This window comes from Rhinoderma darwinii, chromosome 10, assembly GCF_050947455.1.
Source record: "Rhinoderma darwinii isolate aRhiDar2 chromosome 10, aRhiDar2.hap1, whole genome shotgun sequence".
Taxonomy (NCBI): Eukaryota; Metazoa; Chordata; class Amphibia; order Anura; family Rhinodermatidae; genus Rhinoderma; species Rhinoderma darwinii.
Genome location: NC_134696.1, coordinates 105,498,313 through 105,525,414, shown reverse-complemented (window position 1 = coordinate 105,525,414; position 27,102 = coordinate 105,498,313). Strand labels below are relative to the sequence as shown.

At 45.0% G+C, this 27,102-nt stretch overlaps 1 protein-coding gene across 2 annotated transcripts in view; it reads left to right on the top strand.

The window, feature by feature from the left end:
• Positions 1 to 27,102, top strand: part of IGSF21 (immunoglobin superfamily member 21) — a 273,506-nt gene that overhangs the window by 98,986 nt on the left and 147,418 nt on the right. For both annotated transcript variants that reach the window (XM_075840560.1, XM_075840559.1), the window contains exon 3: positions 4,369 to 4,487. In XM_075840560.1, coding sequence (XP_075696675.1) covers positions 4,369 to 4,487 — 119 coding nt within the window. The remainder of the gene's footprint in view (positions 1 to 4,368; positions 4,488 to 27,102) is intronic.

Below are 27,102 nucleotides of genomic sequence, written 5' to 3'. Positions count from 1 at the left end.
AAAATAATATTCTTCAGTCATTCCAGAAACCATAAACCGGACCCGGAGCAAACTTTTGAGGATGTTTTCACCGTACAATTTACTGATTTATAACTGGGATATGGTTTTCCTGTTTCTTCACAAGAAGTTGTGACCCATTAGCCTCCACTATTGCCCCTATAGACCACCTGCCCATATGACATTGAGCCTTCCCAGGTCACGAGCAGTTTTATATTTTTCTTTCTCACTAATTCGTTTTATATATCAGGGCTGGGGAGGAGGCTATGCTGAGAGTTGTAGTTCTACAATAGCTAGACACATCAAATGCACAGATTGTCTCCTGCGGCTACAATGAGGTAACTGATATACACAGGAGGTAAAGTGAAGCGATAGTATTGGGGAAACAAAAGTTCATCCGTTTCTAAATTTATATTCAAGATCTCTGTTTGCAGTCAGTAAATTGAAACAAGCATTTGCATGCAATTAGAGACCAGACTAAGACTTACTTACACAGCTCATGGACTTGCTGCAGTGTATCAATGTAGACCAGGGATCAGCGCCCTTCGGCACCCCAGCTGTTTTAAAAACTACAACTCCCAGCATGCCCTGCAGCCAAAAGCTTTAGGGTATGTTCACACATAACGTAAATACTGCAGATTTTGCGCAACGTATTTCATTGCGGAAATTCCACAGTACCAGCAGAGTCTATGAGATTTGAACAAATCCGCAGATTTTTTTTTTTATAAATTGACCTGCGGTCGCGTTTTTTTTAATTTGCAGCATGTCAATTTATGCTGCGGAATCGCTGATTTTCTGTTTGGGTTTTCCCCATTGAGTTCAGTGGGGAGGTAAAACCTGCAACAAATCGCAATTTATAAAAAAAAAAAGCTTATACTTACCCATAGTCATGGCGACGCATCCTTCTGACGTCCTGCAGCTCAGCCTCCTGGGATGACGTTTCATCCCATGTGACTGCTGCAGCCAATCACAGGCTTTTTTTTTTTTTTTACCTGCTTTGGTGCATTTTTTTGGGCTGAAATTCCCTGCGGGGTCCAGGGCGGATACGCTGTGTACTTTTCCACAGCGTATTCACCCTGTGTGAACATACCCTTATAATTCCAGCTAAAATCTGCCAGGGCATGCTGGGAATTGCAGTTTCACTACAGCTGGTATCGAAGGTTGCTGACCCCTGATGTAGACCGTCCATTGTGAACTAAGTGCAGCAGAGGCACAACTTTCCCTCCTGTGCTGTACACCAGACTGATCGTTCTTACCTGATACATTGTAACAAACCCATCAGCTGTGTTCGCAGGACAAGATCAGATGAGTTTTTAGCCTCTTAATATAAACAAAAATCTTTCCATCCACTGACAGCAAGCAGACATCTGTAAACCGCTAAGGAATTGAAACAGCAGTAATATTAAGGTCTCATTCACACGACCGTAGTTTTTTGTCTGTTTTCTATCCACAATTTTGCTGATAACACACAGAACCATTCATTTCTATGGCGCCATGCACACGACCATGATTCTCACAGATCTGTGTGGGGGCCGCGATTCCAGGCCGCCAAAACTCAGGACATGTCTATTTACAGTGCGGATTTGCAGCTTCACAAACTGGTGACGTCCATTTTTTTTAAATTTTTTTTTGCTGCTTTAGTATTAATAAATCTTGTCAAAAAGGTGGACACCACGTCCAGTCCCTGTGAACGTTTTAGAACTGGTGAATGGTGAGAAAAGTGACACATTTTTGCTGCTATTTAAGGACAAAAAAATAGGCGACAGCGATTGATAAATTCCCCGGAAGTCCCTTAGTACTTAGTTCATGCAGTATACAGTGGAGGAGGCTGCAGAAACCCGTTCATCATGAAGGAGAGATTACAACTTTTTTGGAAAGGCAAATGGGTCTTTTTGGTTTTCATAAATGAAGCACCATCATCAGCAAGATCCTCCAAGGAGGGGGTCCAAGTGCTGCCAAATCTCTCTGCCCCCCACAGACATTATTGAGTAGAGACTGCAGTAATTTAAGCTGCTGTGATGTCTCTGAACCTGTAGATCCATGAAGAGAGGAAATGCAGAACTGTCAGTCCCCCCTGTAGACCGGCTCCTCACCCATCACCTCGCTGCAGGACTGTCAGTCCCCCCTGTAGACCGGCTCCTCACCCATCACCTCGCTGCAGGACTGTCAGTCCCCCCTGTAGACCGGCTCCTCACCCATCACCTCGCTGCAGGACTGTCAGTCCCTCCTGTAGACCGGCTCCTCACCCATCACCTCGCTGCAGAACTGTCAGTCCCCCCTGTAGACCGGCTCCTCACCCATCACCTCGCTGCAGGACTGTCAGTCCCCCCTGTAGACCGGCTCCTCACCCATCACCTCGCTGCAGAACTGTCAGTCCCCCCTGTAGACCGACTCCTCACCCATCACCTCGCTGCAGGACTGTCAGTCCCCCTTGTAGACCGGCTCCTCACCCATCACCTCGCTGCAGGACTGTCAGTCCCCCTTGTAGACCGGCTCCTCACCCATCACCTCGCTGCAGAACTGTCAGTCCCTCCTGTAGACCGGCTCCTCACCCATCACCTCGCTCCAGGACTGTCAGTCCCCCCTGTAGACCGGCTCCTCACCCATCACCTCGCTGCAGGACTGTCAGTCCCCCCTGTAGACCGGCTCCTCACCCATCACCTCGCTGCAGGACTGTCAGTCCCTCCTGTAGACCGGCTCCTCACCCATCACCTCGCTGCAGGACTTGCCTGTTACAGTAAGGCTGGATTCACACGAGCGTGGCGTTTTTCACGCGCAAAAAACACTTGACAGCTCCGTGTGTCATCCGTGTATGATGCGCGGCTGCGTGATTTTAGCGCAGCCGCCATCATAGAGATGAGGCTAGTCGACGTCAGTCACTGTCCAGGGTGCTGAAAGAGTTAACTGATCAGCAGTAACACTTTTAGCACCCTCGACAGTGAATTCCGATCACAATATCGAGCAACGTTCGTACTTACTGAGAACTTCCCTCCTGGCCGTTGCCTTGGTGACGCGTCCCTCTCTTGACATCCGGCCCCACCTCCCTGGATGACGCGGCAGTCCATGTGACCGCTGCAGCCTGTGCTTGGCCTGTGATTGGCTGGAGCTGTCACTTGGACTGAATTGTCATCCCGGAAGGTCAGACTGGAGGAAGAAGCCGGGAGTTATCGGTAAGTCAGAACTTCGTTTTTTTTTACACGTTCATGTATATTGTGATCGGAAGTCACTGTCCAGGGTGCTGAAACAGTTTAACTCTTTCAGCACCCTGGACAGTGACTGTCTCCTGACGTCGCGTACCGGAAATTTTTTTCGCCGGGTTCGGTCATCTCAAAGACACTCCGTTTGGATGTTTGTAAACAGAAAAGCACGTGGTACTTTTCTGTTTACATTCAGAGTTTGACAGCTCTTGTGCGAATCACGCAGTTCGCACGGAAGTGCTTCCGTGCGGCATGCGTGGTTTTCACGCACCCATTGACTTCAATGGGTGCGTGATGCGCGAAAAACGCAGAAAGAACGGACAAGTCGTGACTTTTTTTCAGCGGACTCACGCTGAGGAAAAATCACGGACATGTCAGCACGGCCCCATAGACAAATATAGGTCCGTGCAACGCGCGTGCAAATCACGCGCGTTGCACGGACGTTTTTCCCGTTCGTCTGAATAAAGCCTAATACACATGAGGTATCTGATACTTTGTATCCACCGAGCCCCCCCCCCCCCCCCACACGCACTGACTGGGTAATGTCTCGTGTGCCTTTTACTTGCTACCTTATATATTGTAATCGTGTTGTAGAAATAAAATCTATGGACCAGCAAACCAGGTGCCAGACTGAGAACGGAAACCCCCAATTACACCATCACAGATGGCAGCACGAAAGGCGCTAGAGAAAATCACATGTTAAACGGATAGAAAACGAATATTACTTGCAGCGTCAGTAAAGCGCACGCTCATATCCAGCGTAATTCTAGGTTTACCCGATGTTAAGCTGCTTCTAGTCAAGGTTACCCTTAATAGGTAAATTCATTATTCCGGGCCTGGAAGTGGACGCGTGGGCAGAAATTAAGCCGGATTTTCCAACCATTGCAATAATCTGCTATTTTTCTCGGTCCTGTTCCCACCTCCCCTTTCCACGGCCTCCAATCTATTACTTTTCAAAGAAACTTTTTGAGTCTACGAGGACACCAGGCGATAAAACAGCCATTTTCACACCTCATAAAGTCTCCGTGGAGCTCGCTCCATTATAGTGGCCAATGTAATTCCGATAAAACCGGATCCTTTATGTTTATTGGGCTCTGACTGTGACCGTTATATGTACGTAAGGTGATTCTGCTCGGCTGAGATAATTAACTGCTCTCATTCTTGTCTTCTGCAGGCTCCCCGAGGTGCGCATTTCAGACAACGGACCCTACGAGTGTCATGTTGGGATATATGACCGGGCCACACGGGAGAAAGTGGTGCTCGCTTCAGACAATGTATTCCTCAACGTCATGTGTGAGTATCTCTCATAACACCCTCTGCCCGCTCGATAACGCTCTCAGAATAAATAGCTCTGCACAATCAATGGTAGCCGAAGGCTCGTATGTTCGTTATGGAAAATGTGTGCGCTGGTCCTGACTAATTAAAACACAGACATCATCACCCGGTACAAATGATCGCTCCGGAGCTGTCTTGAGGGGGTAAATAATCTGAGGTTTGTAAAGTTACGGCTGTGCTTTTACTCCCTTCATCCCCCCGTTTCTATCAATGACTTTCCTAGACGGTATTGACAAGTGACACCTGTAGGATAGGAGGTAGTACTACACACCGCTACACCCAACCTCTGTTTGATCTCCATCTGATGCTCAATGAAATGGATATAATCAAGTCCATCTTAGGCTGAGTTCACACGGGGCGGATACGCTGCGTAATAGCACGCAGGTATCCGCCCTGTGCGCGGCAGAGAATTCCGGGCGAAAAAACGCACCAAACTGTGGTGCAGTTTTTCGCCTGGAATGTCCGCTGCGGAAAACTGCAGTACTTAGACGGAAAGCTAGCAGGCCGGCCTCTAGGGATGGCGTTTCCGGGGATGATGTTGCAGCCTGTGATTGGCTGCAGCAGCGGTCAGATTGGATGAAGCGTCCTACCAGGAGGCCGCGCTGGAGGGAGGAACACATACTTCTGGGTAAGTATAAGATATATTATTTTTTTTCAGAGTCGTTGCAAACCCGCCGCAAATTACGTAACAACTGCTATTTGTGGCGAGTTTTACCTCCCATTGAGTTCAATGAGAGAAAACCCGCAACAAATAAGCAGCGTTTATGCAAATACAACTGACACGCTGCGGAATAAAACTCTGCACCGCAGGTCCATTTCTCAGCGTATTTTCCGCTCCGTATTTCCGCAGTGTGTGGAGGAGATTTGTATTTGCTGCGGATTTTCCGCAACGTGTGAACGGACACTTATTGTTATATTGATACAACCAAAATCTTGTCGCTGTGTTCATTGTAAGTGTGTTTCACATTGATGAGTAGAATTTATGATGTCACTGCTAATCCGGCGTACACCTCGCTACTAGAAAAAGGCATCAGTCACCAGCGAGAATAAGTCAGAAGATTAACTATTTGGTTAATAATTGTGCCAATAAAACTTTGGGGGCTCCCATAGCAACGTCACCATCTACAAACGATCTTGTTGTCGTATATCTTGACATGTGGTGTCTTTATTATTTAGTGATGATGGCCTCCCAGGACTGGTGTCCTCCCAGGACTGATGTCCTCCCAGGACTGGTGGCCTCCCAGGACTGATGTCCTCCCAGGACTGATGTCCTCCCAGGACTGGTGGCCTCCCAGGACTGATGTCCTCCCAGGACTGATGGCCTCCCAGGACTGATGTCCTCCCAGGACTGATGTCCTCCCAGGACTGATGGCCTCCCAGGACTGATGTCCTCCCAGGACTGATGGCCTCCCAGGACTGATGTCCTCCCAGGACTGGTGTCCTCCCAGGACTGATGGCCTCCCAGGACTGATGTCCTCCCAGGACTGGTGGCCTCCCAGGACTGATGTCCTCCCAGGACTGATGGCCTCCCAGGACTGATGTCCTCCCAGGACTGATGTCCTCCCAGGACTTATGTCCTCCCAGGACTGGTGGCCTCCAAGGACTGATGTCCTCCCAGGACTGGTGGCCTTCTTGATGATGAGCAGGGACTATGTGCTTGATTCTCCTGTTGAGGGTTGGTGGGGTCATTACCAGCAGGTATTGAGATGTGATTCTTTGTGGTTGTCCCATCCTCTGAGGTAGATATAGACATGACACGCTCTGGCCATGTATTCAGGGACATCAGGAATTAGAAGGATACGGCTTCATCAGGATGTGAAGGTTATGGAGATCTGTCCTTCCTCCCACACAGGTAGCGCTGCCAACACGTCAGATCAGCTGCACCCGGACCGCAGAGAGGAGCAGATGCTGGGATTATTTTTACACCTCCGTCTTGATGGCGCTTGGCACGCTTTAGTGAGGCTGTGGATCTGACACATGGAAGGTCTGATATCTGGAGGGGATGGGCGCGCGGCAGAGACTCCCAGTTGCCAGTGAGGTGCAGCATTCAGTAAGCGCCAATCAAACATACCATGTTAACCCCTTTTATGCTGGAGAAGCATTAGACAGGAATTTATAAAGGAATCACCAGTAAAGATCTTACTGGTCTCTGTATTAGTGGGGCAGGCGGGTCCCTGTGTTCACGGTACAATACATTGCTGTTATCCCTGCTGGTTACTGTAGACTATGGCCTGGACGCCTGTGTTATGGACTGGTCTGTGTGTGGTCACCAATATTGCTGACCAAATATCCTACAGACAATGAGAATGTGCACAGAGAGGAGTGCGCTGATGTTCTTGAAGGTCACAGACTGAGCGTTATATAGTGGGAGAAGGGCCCCCAGAAGCACAGAGTATGTCAGGAGAGGATTGTGCTGACCTGGTGGGGAGAGATCATGCTCCCTTCACTACAAAACTCTGTGACTTCCCATAAGATCAACATACTCCTGATAAACTCTGTGCTGCTGGGGACCCTGCTCTTTCCACTATGTAACTCTCAGTCTGAAACTTCCCACAAGATCAGCACAATCCTCTCCTGACATACTCTGTGCTGCTGGGGGCTCAGTTTCTTCTGCTATGTGACTTAATATAAGAAATGCCATAAGATCAGCACAATCCTCTCCTGATAAACTCTGTGCTGCTGGGGGCGCTGCTCTTTCCACTATGTAACTCTCAGTCTGAAACTTCCCACAAGATCAGCACAATCCTCTCCTGATAAACTCTGTGCTGCTGGGGACCCTGCTCTTTCCACTATATAACTCTCAGTCTGAAACTTCCCTCAAGATCAGCACAATCCTCTCCTGACATACTCTGTGCTGCTTGGGGCTGTGTTTCTTCTACTGTATGACTTCATATAAGAAATCCCACAAGATCAGCACACTGTTCTTCTAAAATACTCTGTGCTGCATTGAACAGTTGATCTACAAATAATTTCTATCTACTTTGCTACTAATGTAATATGCTGCAGAATTTCCATCCTATGTGCAGAGGGTCCACGTACTGGATGCTGTGTGAACCTTTAGATATACAGAGTCCTACGGCTGAGGCTTTGCTGCAATGTTCCGTTAACTTCTGTTAATACGCCTCTTTACGGCCTTTGGCTAGGCTGCCACCTTTTTACGCTGGGTGTCCCATGCAGGCGGGAGCGATTGCTTGGCTGTCTGATAACTGCTCTAATAGCCGGGATCAAACTTACCTCCGATCCCGGCCGTTTAACCCCTAAGATGCCGTGGCCAATAGTGACTGCAGCAGCAGCGTGGTTTACAGAGGAAGAAGACTCCATCTGTCAGTCGTCCATCGGCAGCCTGTGAACACAGGTCGCCATGGCAGCCGTGGGCCTAACAGATTGCCTGTCAGTTTTACACTGACAGGCAGTAATGCTGTGGTATTATAAGTATACTCAAGTATTATAGGGGCGATCAGCAGATCGGATAGTGATGGGAAATAACATTTGTAAAAATGAGGTGCACAGTAAAAAAAAACATAGAAAAAGTTTTTCTTTAAAAAAGTGCTTCTATTTTAAGTGTTAAAAACTTTTTTTTTCACCACCCCCCCAAATAAAATTTATAGAATTTAATCAATAAGTCCCATGTGCTCCAAAATGGTACCAATGAAAACGACATCTCATCTCGTATAAAGAAAGGCCATCATACGGTTACATCGGTGGAAAAATGTAAAGTTTTGGCTCTTGAAATGGAGCGATGCAAAAATAAATTTCCCAAAAAAAGAATTTTTTGTAGGCCAATATGGTGCCATTGAAAAAGACAACTCATCCGGAAACAACAAGCCCTCATAGGTCTATTTCGATTGAAAAATATAAAAGTTATGGCTCTCTGAATGAGACGATGAAAAAACTGAAAATGCTTCATCATTAAGGGCCAAAATAGGCCGGTCCCTGGAGGGAAATGTTCATCACATTAATATGCTGGCAGTGCAATAACTGAATGATTTTCATTCCAAAATTGTGATGTTGCAATTAAGATGTGATGAAGGCTGCAGTAATTATCGGGGTCCGCTGTGATGGTCGGCCCGCGCCGCTGTCATACCTACACATTCCATTCCATTTAACTTCCTTCTAGATGACTGTGTGAGAAAATCCTGACAAGAAATCAATCACCGAATTAGAAGTTGCATCTGGTGGAGTGATTAGCAGCGAGCCGGCCCTGCACTGACTGCAGATGATTAAGAGGCTCCGCACCCAGGACCCCAAATAACAAGGACCCCGAAGTCCCGACAGCAAAAATGTTTCCATGTAAGATATATAATTACGTGTGTGTTCCGTCTGAATGACGGGCTAAACAAAATGTGGCCTCCCGGAATAGAAAAACATTTAAGACCACAGAGATATTCTGCAGCAACGTTCAGATAATTCAGCATCCAAGTTCGTTGCATGATTTTTCTCTTTGCAGAATCACCAAAAAATGCAACAAAATTATACGTGTGAACATTCCCTACAGAATGTTCGTATTTTACGGCTGATTTGACTCCCGCTCATTTTTCACGGCTGATTTGACTCCCGGTCGTTTTTCACGGCTGATTTGACACCCGCTCGTTTTCTATGGCTGATTTGACACCCGGTCGTTTTCCACGGCTGATTTGACACCCGGTCGTTTTTCACGGCTGATTTGAAGCCCGGTCGTTTTTTACGGCTGATTTGACACCCGGTCGTTTTCACTACTGATTTGACACCCGGTCGTTTTTTATGGCTGATTTGACACCCAGTCGTTTTTCACGGCTGATTTGACACCCGGTCGTTTTTCACGGCTGATTTGACACCCGGTCGTTTTCCACGGCTGATTTGACACCCGGTCGTTTTTCACGGCTGATTTGACGCCCGGTCGTCTAAATAAGGCCTAAGTCTTCATTCCAGGGCATTAGACAGATTTGTGCTGCTGTTTCGCTCACAGAGGATTTCCCGCACTGATACACTGTAACAAGCATTTCAACTTTGTGAGCAGGACTAGGTGAGGGCGAGTTTCTCGCCTCTGGATGTAAACAATCAAAACCTAATAGGATTTCATGAGAACTAATCAGTAACTGGCCCGCACCTCAGAGGCTCCATTACTAGTGGAGGGGGTGCCCGCTGTCCTGGTAGTTGTGTCTTATGAACATTGTAGACCTGAAGTGTTATAGCAGTGACCGAATATCAGCTCTGACCAGTTTTTAAGACCTGAATGCAGAAGAAAAAATGCAAATGTCTCAAGTTCTTAAATTAGCAAACCACTTTGGTTGAAGGTTTTCCTGACGACTGGGCACAACACTTGCTGGAGGGCTGCCACCTTGTCTAGCCCACCTTTAGACAGTGATGATAAACCTCATTGACTTCTAAAGCCCTCAAATATGTCCGCCAGCCCCTCATTGGTGGCGGTGACTACAAGCTTAGCCGTCCTATGTATACAGTATTTTAGGACATTCAGCACCCTGGAGAGCAGAATGTTTCCTTATCACAGGGCCAGTAAAGGCTGTGGAAACCTTTTGATGACTTTTGTTTTAGTAAAAGGAAAAAAGAATATTCTAATGTTTAGTGCAACTTTTATAATTTAGTTTTTATTTAACTTTTTGAGACACGGCTTCTATGTATCCTGGACACATCTGGATTGTATCGTGCTCGGAACCCAAATTTGAGCGTGACTGACGGCTTCGGGGACAGCGCGTCTATCGTGTTTATAACTTAGATGTGATCGATAATAGGTGGATCAGGACCCACGCTCTCCGAAGCCGTCAGTCCCGCTCACCTGACGGATTCGAGTTTCAGCGCAAGTTACAGCTTCTATTTATTCTGGACACAAAGAAGCTGTATCTCAAAAAGTAAAGAAAAATAATAATATAAAGTTGCCCTAAACATCATAACACGTTGTTTTAGTAAAAATAAAATTTTTCAATAGCCTTTAATCATTTTATGATTAAAGGTTCTGTACCTTTCTAATATGCGGTGTGCCTCAATTCCTCTCAAGTTTCAAGATCTCTGCTTGCTGTCCGTGAATGGGAACATTGTAATTTCCATCCAGAGGTTGAAAAGCTTCTCACAACTAATTACATTGCAGCACCCTGTCTAGGCAGTTGAGGACGCAGTGGGGGAAATATGGTGCGGTGATGATTTACGATTATTGAGCGGAGGGGAGGCGCCTTAGGCCCCATTCACATTGCGTCTGTGCTATCCGTTGGGCGTATATGTTTTTTATAAAAATGTAGACCATTTTAAACGTATACAAACGTGTACCATTTCCTGTTTACATCTGTGTTTTTTTTATAGCGTGTACGTTTAGCGTATACTCATACGTCGATATGCCTTTCTGTTCGTTTTTTATCGAAAAAAGTATACTTTTTTTTTTAGCAAAAAAACAAACTGATAGATTTACTGTATGTAAACGGATACAGACGTATAGCATTGGGTTTGCATACGTCGTCCACTGAGATCAATGTTAAAAAAGTTACGTCGCGTATACGATTTTTTGAAGTACAGAATATCGTAGCAGACGTAAACCATGACAAATACAGACCCAACGGACGCTATTTTGGTCTACGTTTGACCCATTACAATCTACGTATACGCCGAGCTGTACGTTTAAATACTTTTTTTTAGTGTTTAAAAATATATACGTTCAGCGGACAGCACAAACGCAATGTGAATGGGGCCTTATCTTGACTTTTCTATGTGGTCCTTTATTTCTGAGTGCGGTAAGGGTAGCTGGGTGGGGGCTTATTATATACATTATGTATCTGTGGTGTCCGGATTAAGTCAGGATTCATTGCGTGTTGCCAGTATAAATATTTACTGATTTCTTCCTCCTATATTACGATCTGGCTGCATTGTTTCCCTAACCCCAATACCCCTGATAAGTCCGGTGGTCGCTCTGCGATGTTCCTCCGGTTCCGTGACGTGCGCTACAATGACTTATTCGTGAATGTAATGATGAGCAGGGACAATAAATCGGCACTCCTAGAGGGAAGCGCCCGCTGTCAATCAACGCTCGATTGTTGAATCAAAGAACATTGCGATCTTGCGAAAAGTTTTTTTGGGAGGGTTTCTTTTTTTAATGGAGAGCGACGAGATTTATTCCTGTTATTGTTTCAATCTGATTCCTATTCCAATTAATGTATTTTTATGAAACACCAAAGAACTTAATTAACGCTGTATATGGAGACATTGGAATGGAGACGATGATGGCCCCCCCCGCTATATATTGACTTTTCCACTGTTGCTTCAAGTGGTAACTCCAGTTGTAAAGCAGTTAAAATAAACCTTTCAACTCTAGAAACTGAAAACTTGACCTAGTACTTCACACAGCTAAAGTTTTGTTACAATTGTACCCAGTCTAGACAATCCTCTGTGATCCAAACTTCTTTCACTCCAGACTAACACTGTGACACTGATACATTGTAACAAACCATCAGGACTAGAGACAGAAATTGTGCTGATGGATTTAGCTCACAGACGATTGTGTAAACTGGATACATTGTAGCAAACCCTCCGCCAGTTTGCATTTCTATTTTTGCATATAGTTTTTGCATTCTGTTGATGAACCAGCTGGCTCAGGATGAACAGAGCTATGAATTCCTGTGACTTTCCTGTAATTATGGAAGGACACAGAAAACAGATGTATATAAATGATCATAGTATATAGAATACATCTTGATTATCACCAACAATGCAATACTGGATCTGGGAATTATTCCTCGTATAGTGAGCGGATTGCAGACGATGAGCGCTTCTGTGGGAATGTAATATTACTTAACGCTTCTTGTCCATATAATACACAGGAGCGGTGGATCCACTGGATTGAGGGTTGCTCTATGTAGCGGCTCTCCGGTCTCAGAGGGATGGGTCCTGTAATGAAACCCCCCCCTTTAAGGTTTCATAGAATGCTGCTGGAGCGGTGTAGGATTTGCAGCAAGTCATAAAGTGTTATGTTCCCTTTGTTGCTAGTTAAGATTCCAGGCTGAGCCCCAGTGGCAGTAACGTGGCCGCCGGTAACATGTACTGGGAACGTTTGTCAGTCTAGAATTCCAATTGCTCGGGAAATAATTGAGGTGGGAGGAAGTTAATATAAGATGGACAAAGTGAGACTAAAAGGAGCAGAATGGCCGGCAGCATCCATCATATCTGGCACATGAGGAGCGCCGCTTATTACTTGTTTTATCCATTTCATGTCCAGTTTTTGGGACTTGTGGTTTTTAACTTCAGAAACTGCGAATCTGCGGCTGCCGAGCGCTGCGCCACTACGTACCACTTACCACACGCGTTATTCAAGATTAATAACTTTCCATCATTTTGTAAGGATAATGTCAGACAGATGAATCCAGAATCCTTTCCAGAGACATCAGAACTGCCGAGCGCTGCTAATATCTGATGACGGGGGTAAGAGATGGGAGGATTGCAGTTTGCCCTGAGCTTGTATTAACCAGGTATTTGTAGAAATCACCTGTCATATATATAATGTCCTGTGATATTTAATCTACCGCAGATTTCACACAACACACAGATCACTAAAGACGTAAATTATATATTGTATACAAGATCAGTGCCCAACCAGGAGGGAAATCTCTTCTACCCTGTACGTTTCCCCGTACCCCTCACCTGACAGCCTTGATAATACGCCTGCCTACCTTCAAACACCATTATACAGTTCATGTGTAGAATTAATGTGACTGTAAATAAATTACATTACTTATCTTGTACTGATTCTTAATTACATCCTGTATTATACTCCAGAGCTGCACTCACTATTCTGCTGGTGCATTCACTGTGTAAATACATTACTTATCCTGTACTGATCCTGAGTTACATCCTGTAATATACTCCAGAGCTGCACTCACTATTCTGCTGGTGGAGTCCCTGTGCACATACATTACTTATCCTGTACTGATCCTGAGTTACATCATGTATTATTCTCCAGAGCTGCACTCACTATTCTGCTGGTGGAGTCACTGTGTACACACATTACATTACTTATCTTGTACGGATCCTGAGTTACATCCTGTATTATACTCCAGAGCTGCACTCGCTATTCTGTTGGTGGAGTCACTGTGTACATACTTGACATTACTGATACTGAGTTATATCCTGTATTATATTCCAGAGCTGCACTCACTATTCTGCTAGTGAAGTCACTGTGTACATACATTACATTACTTATCCTGTATTATACTTCAAAGCTGCACTCACTATTCTGCTGGTTGAGTCACTGTGTACATACATTACATTACTTATTCTGTACTGATCCTGAGTTATATCCTGTATTATACTCCAGAGCCGCACTCACTATTCTGCTGGTGGAGTCACTGTGTACATACATTACATTACTTATCCTGTACTGATCCTGAGTTACATCCTGTATTATACTCCAGAGCTGCACTCACTATTCTGCTGGTGGAGTCACTGTGTACATACATTACATTACTTATCCTGTACTGATCCTGAGTTATATCCTGTATTATACTCCAGAGCTGCACTCACTATTCTGCTGGTGGAGTCACTGTGTACATACATTACATTACTTATCCTGTACTGATCCTGAGTTACATCCTGTATTATACTCCAGAGCTGCACTCACTATTCTGCTGGTGGAGTCACTGTGTACATACATTACATTACTTATCCTGTACTGATCCTGAGTTATATCCTGTATTATACTCCAGAGCTGCACTCACTATTCTGCTGGTGGAGTCACTGTGTACATACATTACATTACTTATCCTGTACTGTTCCTGAGTTATATCCTGTATTATATTCCAGAGCTGCACTCACTATTCTGCTGGTGGAGTCACTGTGTACATACATTACATTACTTATCCTGTACTGTTCCTGAGTTATATCCTGTATTATATTCCAGAGCTGCACTCACTATTCTGCTGGTGGAGCCACTGTGTACATTACATTACTTATCCTGTACTGATCCTGACATACAGTCTGGAAATTGGAATTTTGGAGAGAAAGAACACCAATATACACCAGACACATCTAATACATATCTACCACGAGATCCTCTTCCCTCGTGTCACAATTACTGGGGTCCTGGAAGCTGAGATATGAGCATCTGTTTGGGGGCGCTCTTCCTGCAGAGCTGCACTCTTGTCAGTATTCTCTATTTTCAGGCTGAGGCTGGAGTTCGTCTTTAACCATATTGAGTATTTGCTGTGATAGACTGATACACTGTAACGCTAGTCTATTAATACCTTTGTACAGCTTTCAGTAAAGGGGAAGGGTAAAATTATTAAATAACCTTGTGAAATAATTTTACCAGAGGCCTCAATTAGGTAATTAAAATATTGTGTCATCTCCTAAACAGTTAACGTTGGCTGAACATATGTCTGTTTGGCAGCGGGCGCTGCGCAGGTGATTCCTCTATCAGGTCCTGGCAATACAAGGAGGCCAGAAGGCAAATGTGAGATGTAAATCATAGCGGAGACTCTGGTGACCACTTCTCATTGGTCGCGCGTTATTCCCCTGGTCCGTGAGAAGCTGTGACCGACTACTAGACCGCTGGGTGCAAATTCCCCGTCATCACATGTAAGTAGTCTCTGAACCGACCGCTAGAGATGGCCACATTTGTGGGTTTGCGCCAGTTTGCCACCGGGTCATTTTGTTTTCTTCTTTATTTGCTTATAAATTCCTATAAGCAAATATAAGAGTCTGGAGGCCAATATACGGCCAATATACGGATCCATGTTTACGGGGCCATAATTGGACATTGTTGGCGCGTTTTACACATTTCTCTTACATTTAATGGCTGCAATTTTTGTTTTTTTTCCCACCATAAACATTGATATTTATGAGATGTCATCAATGTCTGATCGCTGCAGCCGGGACCCCCCATCATGCCCAAAACGCAGGGGCACAATAAGCGCGCGGACCCCCTTTGTTTTTTGGGCTTTTTTTATATATATATAATCGGCGCCTCTTCAGATGTGTCAGATTTGCAACATCGTTTGAATTGGGCTGCATTGCAATTCCCAATGTGGCGCGAGTACATGATTGGCGCCATTTTGTAAAAGAAGCTGTAGACTACGCAGTCCTGTTAGGCTGGGTTCACACGACCATGTTACGTCCGTAATGGACGGAACGTATTTCGGCCGGAAGTCCCGGACCGAACACACTGCAGGGAGCCGAGCTCGTAGCATCATAGCTATGTACGACGCTAGGAGTCCCTGCCTCGCTGCCGGACAACTGTCCCGTACTGTAATCATGTTTTCAGTACGGGACTGTAGTTCTGCGGAGAGGCAGGGACTCCTAGTGTCGCACATAACTATGATGCTAGGAGCCCGGCTCCCTGCACTATGTTCGGTCCGGGACTTGCGGCCGAATTACGTTCCATCCATTACGGACGTAACGTGCTCGTGTGAACCCAGCCTTATTCTACACGTCTGTGAGGGAACAACTATGGAGGAAAAAACTCAGATTCTCCCTTAACCACAGAGGGACTTCACTCCACCACGGACTGTTTGGGTCTGTTCACACAGTGCCTTCAAATTTTGATTCATTGCTGTAATTGCCACAAAATGCTGCAGTTTTTTCGAAATTGCGGCAAAGCCGTGGTTTGACCGCACTGTGTGAGTAGTCCCGCTCTCTTCTTGTGCAAGCTGCGAGCTTCTTAGGGTGACTTTCGGCTCCCCAGAAACCCGACCCGTGTTTTGGTCCAGTTTACAGCCCCAGCAGTGGATGATTAATAGCGGAGCTCTGCGTTCCAGGAAGCCGATGTCTCGTCAGTCTCCAGGGCGGCCATTACCGTCTCCAGGGTTTATTGTTTCTGGTCTCTGCTGAGCCACAAATTCTTCCTCACGTTATTTTCGGAGTCAGATCTTTGCAACGTGAGAGCAGTTTGGGACTCGGCACCAGCTGCGATTAAAAAAAAAACAACCCTTTGCAGCTGACATTAGTATGCCAGGCCCATAGGAAAGGCAATTAATTAACAAGGGGGAGGATATGCAAATCGTGGCCTTCTTTATCTGACAGACGCTCTTCACAAACGTACAAGACTTCAATGGACATTTCAAGTCTGGAGCGGAATGTGAGGGTGCGACTCGTCTGCTTTTTGTGAGTTTAAGGTTACACGACTCTCCTGCCGCCTCCTATAAAGGTCTGAGGAGAAGACGACGAGGAGCGTTTACCAATAATTGGGAGAGCAGGTGGTAAAAATGACACAAATTGCATCACATTTATCAAGATGGTGCAAACTATGTATTACATTTGGCGCAATTCACCGCATTGTATATAGACGTCTCCCTTTACACCACCCCGTGGCTCTCGTCTTATATATATGCCAGTATTTTGCAAAATAGGAACTATAATTTGGCGCAACTTGCAATTTGTTTCGCCACGTTGCTTTCGTGCAACCTGTCTTACCTGGAGCAAGATGGCGCACGTGACTTGTGTTTTTCCTGAAGGCCTCTATATGATCTCCGACTCCCTCTCCCTCCTTCCTAACCTAGACTATGAGAGTTTTGGAGCTTAACTGCAAAGAAAATGCATTAAAACGCATGCCGCCAGTGATCCGGTTCTAACCGTACCTTAACTGCAATGTGTGAACGGACACTTAAAGAGTCTCTTCTCCTGGATCCAATTCTTTTGCTTACAAAAATGCATGCAAAATCTGTATCAAATCTGCACAGTGTGAACAAGGCCTAGAGGTTACAGGCCTCAGAGCAGGGAAAGGCCAACTAAACAGCATGGACTCCAAACTGATACACTCTTAACCTGCACTGATACATTGTAACAAACTATCAAGACCGGAGGGAGATTTGTGCTGTAAATGTGTTTAATGGGGTTTTCCCATCAGGGACGTTTATGGTCATGAAGAAGCTGCCATTTACTACTACTATGGGACTTACGGAAACAGCGTAGCTCAGCGAGCTACGCATTTCTTCATGGTTAGAAATCAAACGCGTCAGCTGGAGCACAGAGTAGTGGAACGGGGTTTAGGGGGCCCCATTCTGGAGATAGGTGCGGATGCCAGAGGTGGGACCCGCATCTATCTGACATTTATGGCATATCCTGTGGACATGTCATAAATGTCCCTGATAAGAAAACCCCTTTAAACACATTCGCAGCACAAATCTCCCTCCGGTCTTGATAGTTTGTTACAATGTATCAGTGCAGGTAAAAGTGTAACATTACAGAGTCTAGTCTCAATATAATTGTAACAAACCCTCAGCTGTGAGAAGTATTAGGTTTTTTATTTTCTAAATATAAACCATACCATGAATGTTCCCATTCACTGATGGCAAGCAAAGATCTTAAATATAATGAGGAATTGAAACACAAACTCTATTGGAGAGTTGCAGAACTTTTCACTGCACCTTGATTAAGCTTTATTTATATCAAAATGGACAATCCCTTTAAGATCTGAAGCAAAACTCCAGCTCTGCGACATTCATGTCCTCGGATCTTTTTATCAGAAGTTTTGGGAAGGACAAACAATACAGATGTGTTTATCTCCCACTGTCAGCGGCGGAGCGTAATCAGGAGGTAGAGGATGTGTAATAATCAGGCGGCCTGATACTTTATACTGCAGCGTGCTCTGTTAACCACTACACTGCCGGCAATAGATGGAAATGTCGCCTGCCAGGAGCAGCTGAGCGTCCAGTATGGGGGGGGGCGGCACGGACTGCGTTCACCAATCGCTACGAGGCTGCGGATGATGAATTTATTATTATCCTGTTCCTCCGGCGTTTACAATCATCACTTTCTTTTCTTTTTTGTTATTTGAACCTCTTGACTTTTTAGCTTTGCCGTTTCTGGACTTTGGCTGTAAAATGATTTTACGATCGACGTCTTATCGTTTTCCCTGAATTGTTACTTTGAAGTTATTGTGATGGTAATAATGGTGATTATACAGTATGCTATGAATTACACAGCGACAAGTGCGGGTCCTCAGAATACGACGCACATCATGGATTATGGCTTTTTATGTTTTATTATAATTTTTGGGTTCAGTAATACAAGGAACAGATAAGTGATTGTGAGGACAAAACATTGCGAGAGATTTACGAAGGTAAATGCGCCAGAATTTTCGCTCAATCTGGGCCAAAAAACTATGGGGCCTTAGGCCCTGTTCACACAGAGTTTTTAGCAGGCAGATTTTGACCTGCCTGCACTTTCTTTGCCGTGGTTTTTGTGGCTTTTTTCGGCCGCGGCCATTGAGCGCTGTGGCCAAGTGCTTTCTCTGCCTCCCATTGAGTTCAAGGGAAGGTCAGATACGGAACCGCGGGAAGAAAGAGCATGTCGCTTTTTTTTCACTTATGGGAAAAAAACACCTCTGCTTCCAATTGAAACGAATGGAAGACCATTCCAGACATTTTTTGGCGCGGTTTCCACGTCAAAAACAGCACTGAAAAAACTGTGTGAACAAGGCCTTAGAGGAAGAACACGGACAATAAGGAGGTTGCAGGGCGGCCCTCGCTCCGGCTTTGGTCTGGACGTTTCTTATTGTTACATCTTCGTAATAAACCACTTTTCCATCATCCACCGTTTGTAACCAGAACATTGACCATTTATATCTCTAATCATCGTCTTCGCAGCGTCTTCCGGTCCTGGAACAACACAGAACAATGTCAGCGACATCCACAGGCTTTGCATTCGTCTTATGCTGCGCACAGCGGTGCCGTGATTATACCCCCAGATTAATGGCGCGGCCAATCTCCCGCCACTTGTGCCCGGTGTTGGCTTTTATTGGCTGCGTGGCGCAGGCCTCGGCGGTGTGGCGGCGTGTGATTCCTCATCCTACGTGAAATGCCGTCGCAGGCAGATCTGTCTCCTCTCGTTTGTCTGCAGCTGATCCTGGAGCTGTGAGAATCGCTGGAAGGAATTCTACGCTCTGTTTTCCCGCGCACAATTCATTGTTGTTTTATTTTGCTGGGTTTATACAGAGTGCGAGGAAAAACAGGAAATATTTGCTGCACGTTGGCAAATTCTCATATGGAATCCAGGACAATCACTCGCGCTGCAGAAAGCCGAGATGTCGACTGTACACAGTGGGGTGTATATATATATATATATATATATAGTAATATTTCTATACTCCGACATCAATGGGGCCATGTGATCAGATTTGTGGAGTATTGGACAGTCATATAAGAGGATAGAGAATCACAAGTTACCACACAATCTGCGCCTCTGACTATACTATGATTGATCTGGTTTTGTGAGATTATTATTTTGCAGTTCTGTGCTGGATTATCAGATTTTCTAGATTATCAGATGCTGTAATAAAGGAGTTTGACAGTGTAGATTATATATAAATTTGTACTTTTTTGTAATATCCGATGGCAGTAACACAGAGATGACATTTGTAGACATGTGACTGTTGCGTCCATAGAAATACATTGGGTCACGCAGTGCTGTAATGCGACTGACACAAGGAAGCGAAAATCCGCAGCTGCCGGCACAACCGAGCATCTGCCACCACCAACTGTATAGAAATCCAACATATACCAATAGCATTTCATTCATGTGGGGCCCAAACTCTGCAACTTTCTAATATACTTTGCGTTTAATTTTGAACTTTTTTTTACAAATTTTTTTACAAATTCAATATCTCCGATTGCTGTCAGGAACATACTTAAATCAGCAGGCTAAAAAGCATAACCGTGCACAGTTGAGGGTTTGTTACAATTGCATCCAGCCTAGACACGTCAGCAGCACGGATCTCTCTTGTGTGCTGATAGTTTGCTACAATATTTCGGTGCAGGTCCTTTAATTCTATAATCCACAAAGTCTGATAATCCGCCACTTGTATCCAGCGCAAAAGTGCAACTCACATTTGGAATTCTCACAGAAGAAATCTGAGCAGAGAAAACGAATGTTCCTCATTCCAGTATCGGTTCTATTAGATGGGCAGATATTCTTTCATTAACTCGCGACGAGCGATGTTTTAGCGAATCGTTTGCCTTCGAAAGACGGTCTGGCAATAATTGGTAAAGATTTTCACTGTCCAGTCGTTACTGTGATGGTCCATACTGAAATTACACACAGATTATTGAGTTTGTAGGTGGAGTTCAAAGGACTGATCTGCTAACGATTGGACGATTTCTCATTAGACGAGGGGATGTGGCAGCGACGAGCGATTATCTTTCCCCCAGGCAGATACGGCCGATCCACGGAAAACCCAACAGTTTATCGTTCTATAGTTACACGCTATTCCACATGGCCATTATCTCTTACATTTGGACGATTAAGCCTTGTTTGCACGGCGTGTATTCGGCATGTTTTTGACGCATTTTACACACTGAAAAAACGCGTCAAACACACGCTTTAACCTTCCAACTGAGATCAATGGGAAACCGCATTGTAGTGCATACGACGCGTCTTTTTTTAATCGCACGTGTTTAAAAAACGCGTCGTATAAAATAAGCGTCATGTCAATTCTTTGGCGTGCCTAATTCCCATAGTCAATGGGAGTCCTAATTAGAAAGCGCGCACAAAACGCGTAAAAAAAACACGCTTTAAAAGGCGCTTTACAAAAACGTTAGCGTTTTTTACATAATTATACAGCGTTTTATTTGAGCGCCATGTGTACAAGGCCTTATATGAAAATTCGTACGATAATCTTTCCTTCTAATAGGGCCGTATGTGATAATCCAGCATTTGTCCAATCCCTTGGATGCTGGAATAAAGGACATATTTTTCCAATATCTCATCCATCGACCATTTCGTTTTTGCCTTTGACCCCCGGTCTGCGCCGCGTCTTCGCTCTTTGGTAGAGATGATACTTTGGTGTCAACTAATTTTCTGTGCGGATAATTTAATAAACGTGCACTCAACATTATAGGGAGAGAACAGCGGGGGATGGTCGCTGGTTACTCGCCGTCTGACTGCAGAATCTCATCCTTGCGGCTTCAGACGTCCTGATTAGAGACTGTGAAAGGTCTGGAGTGATGAGAACGTCCTTCACCGAAATGCCAAAAACATCTCCGCAAATTCTCAGCAGCTGAAGACGTCTCCGGATTGTTACTAATCAAAGGCTAGAACCTGCTCCAAGTACAGAAAGTAACATTTTGGAGACATTGAAAAGCGATCGTCTTCCCAAGTATAAAAAATCTTGTTGTTTTCTGTCAAGAGGGTAAAACTCTGTAATATCTATACCTGGAAAAGCTGGGTGCCAAACAAAATGACAGCCATGTCAGATCGAACGGGATGTCACCCAACCTTCTCCCAATCTTCATTCATAAGTCAAGTGACGCCGTTGTATCACTTCTGCTACCCTGTGAATGATAAGCTAAGCAGATCTACCATTCAGGAGTCTGGGAAAGCTGGTTGACTATATCTGTGTGAGCTGTAATAACAACCATATTGGTTGTCACACCGCTTTCCCAGCACCAGATATAAGGCTGTGGTCACACATTACGCTCATAGAGTTTTTGCAGCAAATTCACAGCAACAAAAAATAAAAGCCACAGTTTAGCAAAACGTCAATCTGACCGAGGTGTGTGAACGCAGGCCGACCATAAATAGGAAACGACTCGAGGTCTTCTGGTTTCATTAATTAGTACTCCATTAAAATGTAATAAAAAAATATTCTATTCATCTATTTCCTATATGTCCTTCATATCTGGTGGTCACCCAGCTTTCCCAGAAAGGTAACTAGACGTTCAACAAACTTCGGACATGTCATAACTTTTGATTGATGGGAGTCCAAGCAACGAGACCCCCACCAATCGCTAAAAAAAAGTGGCAGAAGTGCTCGGGTGAACGCTGAGCCGCTTCGTTTATGATCGGCTTTTCTCGGAAAGCTGTTGTAGCGGTGGGCGGGCTCGTAGACTTTCTATTAAGTCCGTACAGCGCTACATCGATTTCCGGAAAAAGCAGAACAGAAACCAAGCTGCTCCGCGCACACCCGAGCACTTCTGCCGCTTCGTTTTAGCGAGCATTGGGGGTCTCCGTGCTCGGACCCCCCACCCATCAAAACGTATGACATGTCAGAAGTTTGTTGAACGTTTAGGTACCCTTTAATGACAAGTCTCCCCAGCTAAGCAGCAATATACGTAGTTCTCCGGTATCAAGACTTAATATAGAGACTTCAATAAACACCATCGAGTTTCATTGCAAAAAACCCTTTAAAGGAAGATACTAAGAAAATCCTTAAATATTTTCCGTGTAGTGAATTATTAGACAGTAGAAGTCGCGGGTCTTAATGAGCTACATGAATCCCGCCATCGCGCAGGCCCGCCCTCCCGGTCGGCTTGTTACTTGAAACAAACAGCTTAATGAAACAGATTGTTTATCTGTTGTGTAAATTATATTATCGTCACCATGGGGAATACGCGGGGAGCTCCGCAGCTCACAACTGAACCGAATCAGTCCCCCGAGCAATAAAATGATTTACAGGTCAGAGCCGCAATCTGCTCGTCTAATGCTCTCGGAGGTTCAAGCGCAAGAACGTTACATAAGACGACCGGGTGACTGCGCGGCTCCCGCACAGCGGCTTCACTTCTATTAATGAGGTCAAATTGTTATTTTGTTTCTCTTCGTCTTTATGCAATTGTGTCAATGTGTTCGAACGTGCCCAGCAGCACATGGGGCAATATGTATCGTACTGTAAGTCTTCTGGGATCCTCCGATAATCATAATCGCTTAATATCACAGCCAATGTCCGTGGTGTTCATGACCATGTCCTGGATTGTGTGATCCTGACCTATGAAGGTTGTGGGGGTAGCGGCGTATCAGAGTATGAGCGACGACTCGCTGAACTTGGCTCATGGGGAAATTGTTGATTTGCTTGTTGTAATTCTGATCCTTGCTAGATTTTGGCTCTTCAGAGAACACACGTAATTTGTTGGGATTTTAGCTACTCACTACAAACGATATTCCGCCATTTTTATTTAGTGAAATGTATATCAGTACAATTATGCAAATAGTAAAAAAAAAAAAGCGTACACTAATCTTTAAAGGTATTAAATGATCTAAAGACTAAATGATCTATAGACTATGAGCTGCTCCTTCATCCTGCGGTTTTCCAGTTGTTGGGAAACTACAACTCCCAGCATGCCCTGACAGTCCGCGGCTCTTATATAAAAGGATCTGCCTTAGGACCGGTTCCCTTTAGAGGATTGTACTGGTTACAATATCGATACAACATTGACATAAAATTAGGATTTCTGTTTTGGAGACTGCACCTTGTGGGTAACTTCATTGTTTCACATAAATGGTTACTACTTAGATTTGCGTAATTTGGCGACTAATTGGCCATTTTCCACATTGAACTGTTTCACCACCATCCACATGAGGATATCCCCCTACTGTGAGGACTGTACCATGTGTTTTATCATTAGGTCCTTACGTTGCTCCGTCTCTATTGATTTAATGTTCTTCTTGTGTCGTTCGTCCTCCTCTCGTGAGTTGATGTATTATAATATCACACTGCCTCAATATCCAGCTGCAAGAAAACATTTTCTTCATGTACAATGACTGAGGAGCTTGTGGCCATTCATCGCCGGTGTTCTTCTATCATGTTGTACGTCATGGTAGGGAGCGCGTTCTCCTTCTCTATCACTCCAGCTTTTATGTGTTTGATGGACTCCGGTCTATAGTTCTCACAATGGGTGGGACACATCACACGGGATAGCTTTGCTCCTTTGTGTTAATTTCCACTTGTCAACCTGAGAGATTTAACTCCTGAAGAGCTGGAAAGACGCAAAAATATTGGTCCCTGGTAGTTTTCAGTTCTTCTTCATGAAATTAACTTAAAAAAGAAAGTTATGGCCGGTATATAGTGTGCACCGATCAGCCAGAACAACAAAACCACTAACAGGTGAAGTGAATAACATTGATGCTCTGGTTACAATGGCGCCTGACAAGGCAGCAAGAGATCTGTCCGGGAGAAATTATGATGATTATACGACTGGGTCAGAGCATCTCCAAAACAGCCGATCCTGTGGGGTGTTCCCCGTCCTGTGGGGCGTTCCCGGTCCTGTGGGGCGTTCCCGGTCCTGTGGGGCGTTCCCGGTCCTGTGGGGCGTTCCCGGTCCTGTGGGGCGTTCCCGGTCTTGTGGGTTGTTCCCGCTCCTGTGGGGCGTTCCCGGTCTTGTGGGTTGTTCCCGGTCCTGTGGGGTGTTCCCGGTCTTGTAGGGTGTTCCCGGTATGCAGTGGTTAGTACTGACCAAAAGTGCTCCAAGGAAGGACGACCGGTGACTGGCGACAGGGTCATGGACACCGAAGGCTCATTAATGTGCGAGGAGGGACGGGCTAGCCCGCCTCGTCAAATCCCACAGAAGATCTACTGTACCAAAAATTGCTTAAAAAGCTGCTGCTAACTGTAATAGAAAGGAGTCAGAACATTGTGTAGCTGCGGACGGTCAGAGTGCCCTGTCCATGCACACGTGGACATGAAGCAATGGAAGACTGTGGCCTGATCTGATAAACCACGTTTAACATCATGTGGACGGCCGGGTGCGTGTGCGTTACTTATCTAGGATCGAGATGACACCAGGATGCATTATGGGAAGAAGACAAGCCGGCGGGGGCAGTGGGATGCTCTGGGCAAAGTTCTGCTGAGAAACCTTGTGTCCTGGCATTCATGTGGGTGTGAGACGTACCACCGACCTAAACATTGCTGCAGACAAGTACATTCATGATAACGGGATGATGCCCCCGCCACACTGCAAACATTGCTCAGGAATGGTGGGAGGACCATGGCAAACACTTCAAAGTGATGACTTCTCTCCAAATTCTTCAGATCTCAATCCGATCGATCTGTGGGAAAAAGAAGTCTGATCCATGGAGGCCGCAACTCACAACCTACAGGACATAAAGGATCTGCTGCTGACGTCTTAGTTTTAGATACAACAGGAACCATCAGAGGTCCAGTGGAGTTCATGATTCGATGGGGCAGAGCTGTGCCGGCGGCACCAGGGCGACGTACACAATCTTACGCAGATGGTTTTAATATTATGGCTTATCGGCGTATAATGCTATGACTCGGGGAACTGACAGCACTTCGAGCAATGCAAAGGTCAATTTCTACCCTACAAAGACCAACAGTCCTAATAGTGGAGCGCCTCCTGGAGGCTGCACTGGGGCAAATGACTTCCCATTTACTGACTGATATTGGTACTCGGGTCATTAAGGAACACTGAGGTAATTGAGCGACCAAGTCCAAGAGCAGGTGCCCGGGGCAATTTTTAGTATTTGACCGTGCCAGGTCTACCGCCTGTTAAATAAAGATATTGATCTGTCTTGAGTAATCAGCTTGGAAAGCTGAATAGGATGAAAGGTGTTGTAGTGATTTATATAATCCGTGGCACAGGGAAATAGTTGGGTTCAGTGCAGAGATAAGAAGGATTTCTCCTCGGTCTCCCTGTTGACATAATTTGGGGTGTAGATCTTTTCTGCTTCCAGTTGAGTCATACACAGGCAGAGCTGTGAGTGAGCGTGGGCAGGAGGTGGTCTGCTGGGTATCGCTCTTATAATGGCGGCCACTAGTACTTGTTACCCATCCACCCCGGCTAAATAGAATATTGAAAGATTAAAAGGGTAATATTCTTGCGCTTATTCTGGAATTTCTCACATATTCCGGGGCCATTGTCCGGCAGGTTTATTCTGTATGACACGGGTCTATGACGGAGCTTCCATCTTGCTTGTGATCAGCCTGAGCAGTTGAGTGCTTCTTCTCTCTTTATAAGTGTTTTTCCAATTTACCACTCATTGTAAAAGTGACTGAATCGGTTCTCGCTTGTTAAACCCACCTCACTGTTCTCAGCCTCTTCATGTGTCAGCCGACTCTTCTCTCCAAGTTTCCAACCGCACTTGAAAACTCATCATCTTTCTCTCAGGAAATGCAGCATAACCGTAAAATGACTAATTATGACAGATCTGACTGTAGCTGCACTTGACCTCAAGAGCTTGCACTTGTTAATTAATGTACTTCTACTCATTCTCCATCTGTAATTCTCTCATTAAGGCAGCGGGAAGTGGAACAGTGTGTCCAAGATGGGAGAACATGGGGGTCACGCTCACTGGGGTTTACCAAGTTGTCTTGTAATTATATGAAGAGCACATGCTACACCCACATCGGAGGCTCGTATAATTATCAAGGCTACTCGAGACATGTATGGGGTTCATATCACTATTTTTTTTGTAAAGAATTGTTTCTTTGTGTATTAAAACATAAAAGAATTTAATCAAGAAGAGGAGAATCGGGGGCGAAAGTAAATCAAGCTCTTTAACTTTCTAATATACTTTTTTTACATCAATTCCTCATCATTTTCAAGATCTGTTTTCTGTCAGTGATTCAGAATTCGTTCACACCCATAGACTAAAAACCACATTGTAAATAAAACTTCATCATTTACAGCTTTCAAACACACCTTGTGCTTTCTTGCCATTTTCAAGATCTCTGCTTGCTGTTACCAAAATAGGGAATTTCTTTACATCCAAAAACCAGAAAATCCATCCTGACCTAATATTTCTCACAGCTAAGGGTTTCATTACAATTGTATCCAGTCTAAACAATGTGAGAGAAACAATCTGGACCGATACATTTTACCTGCACCTCATACATTGTAACAAACCATCAGGACAGGAGAGGAATTTGTGCAGCTGA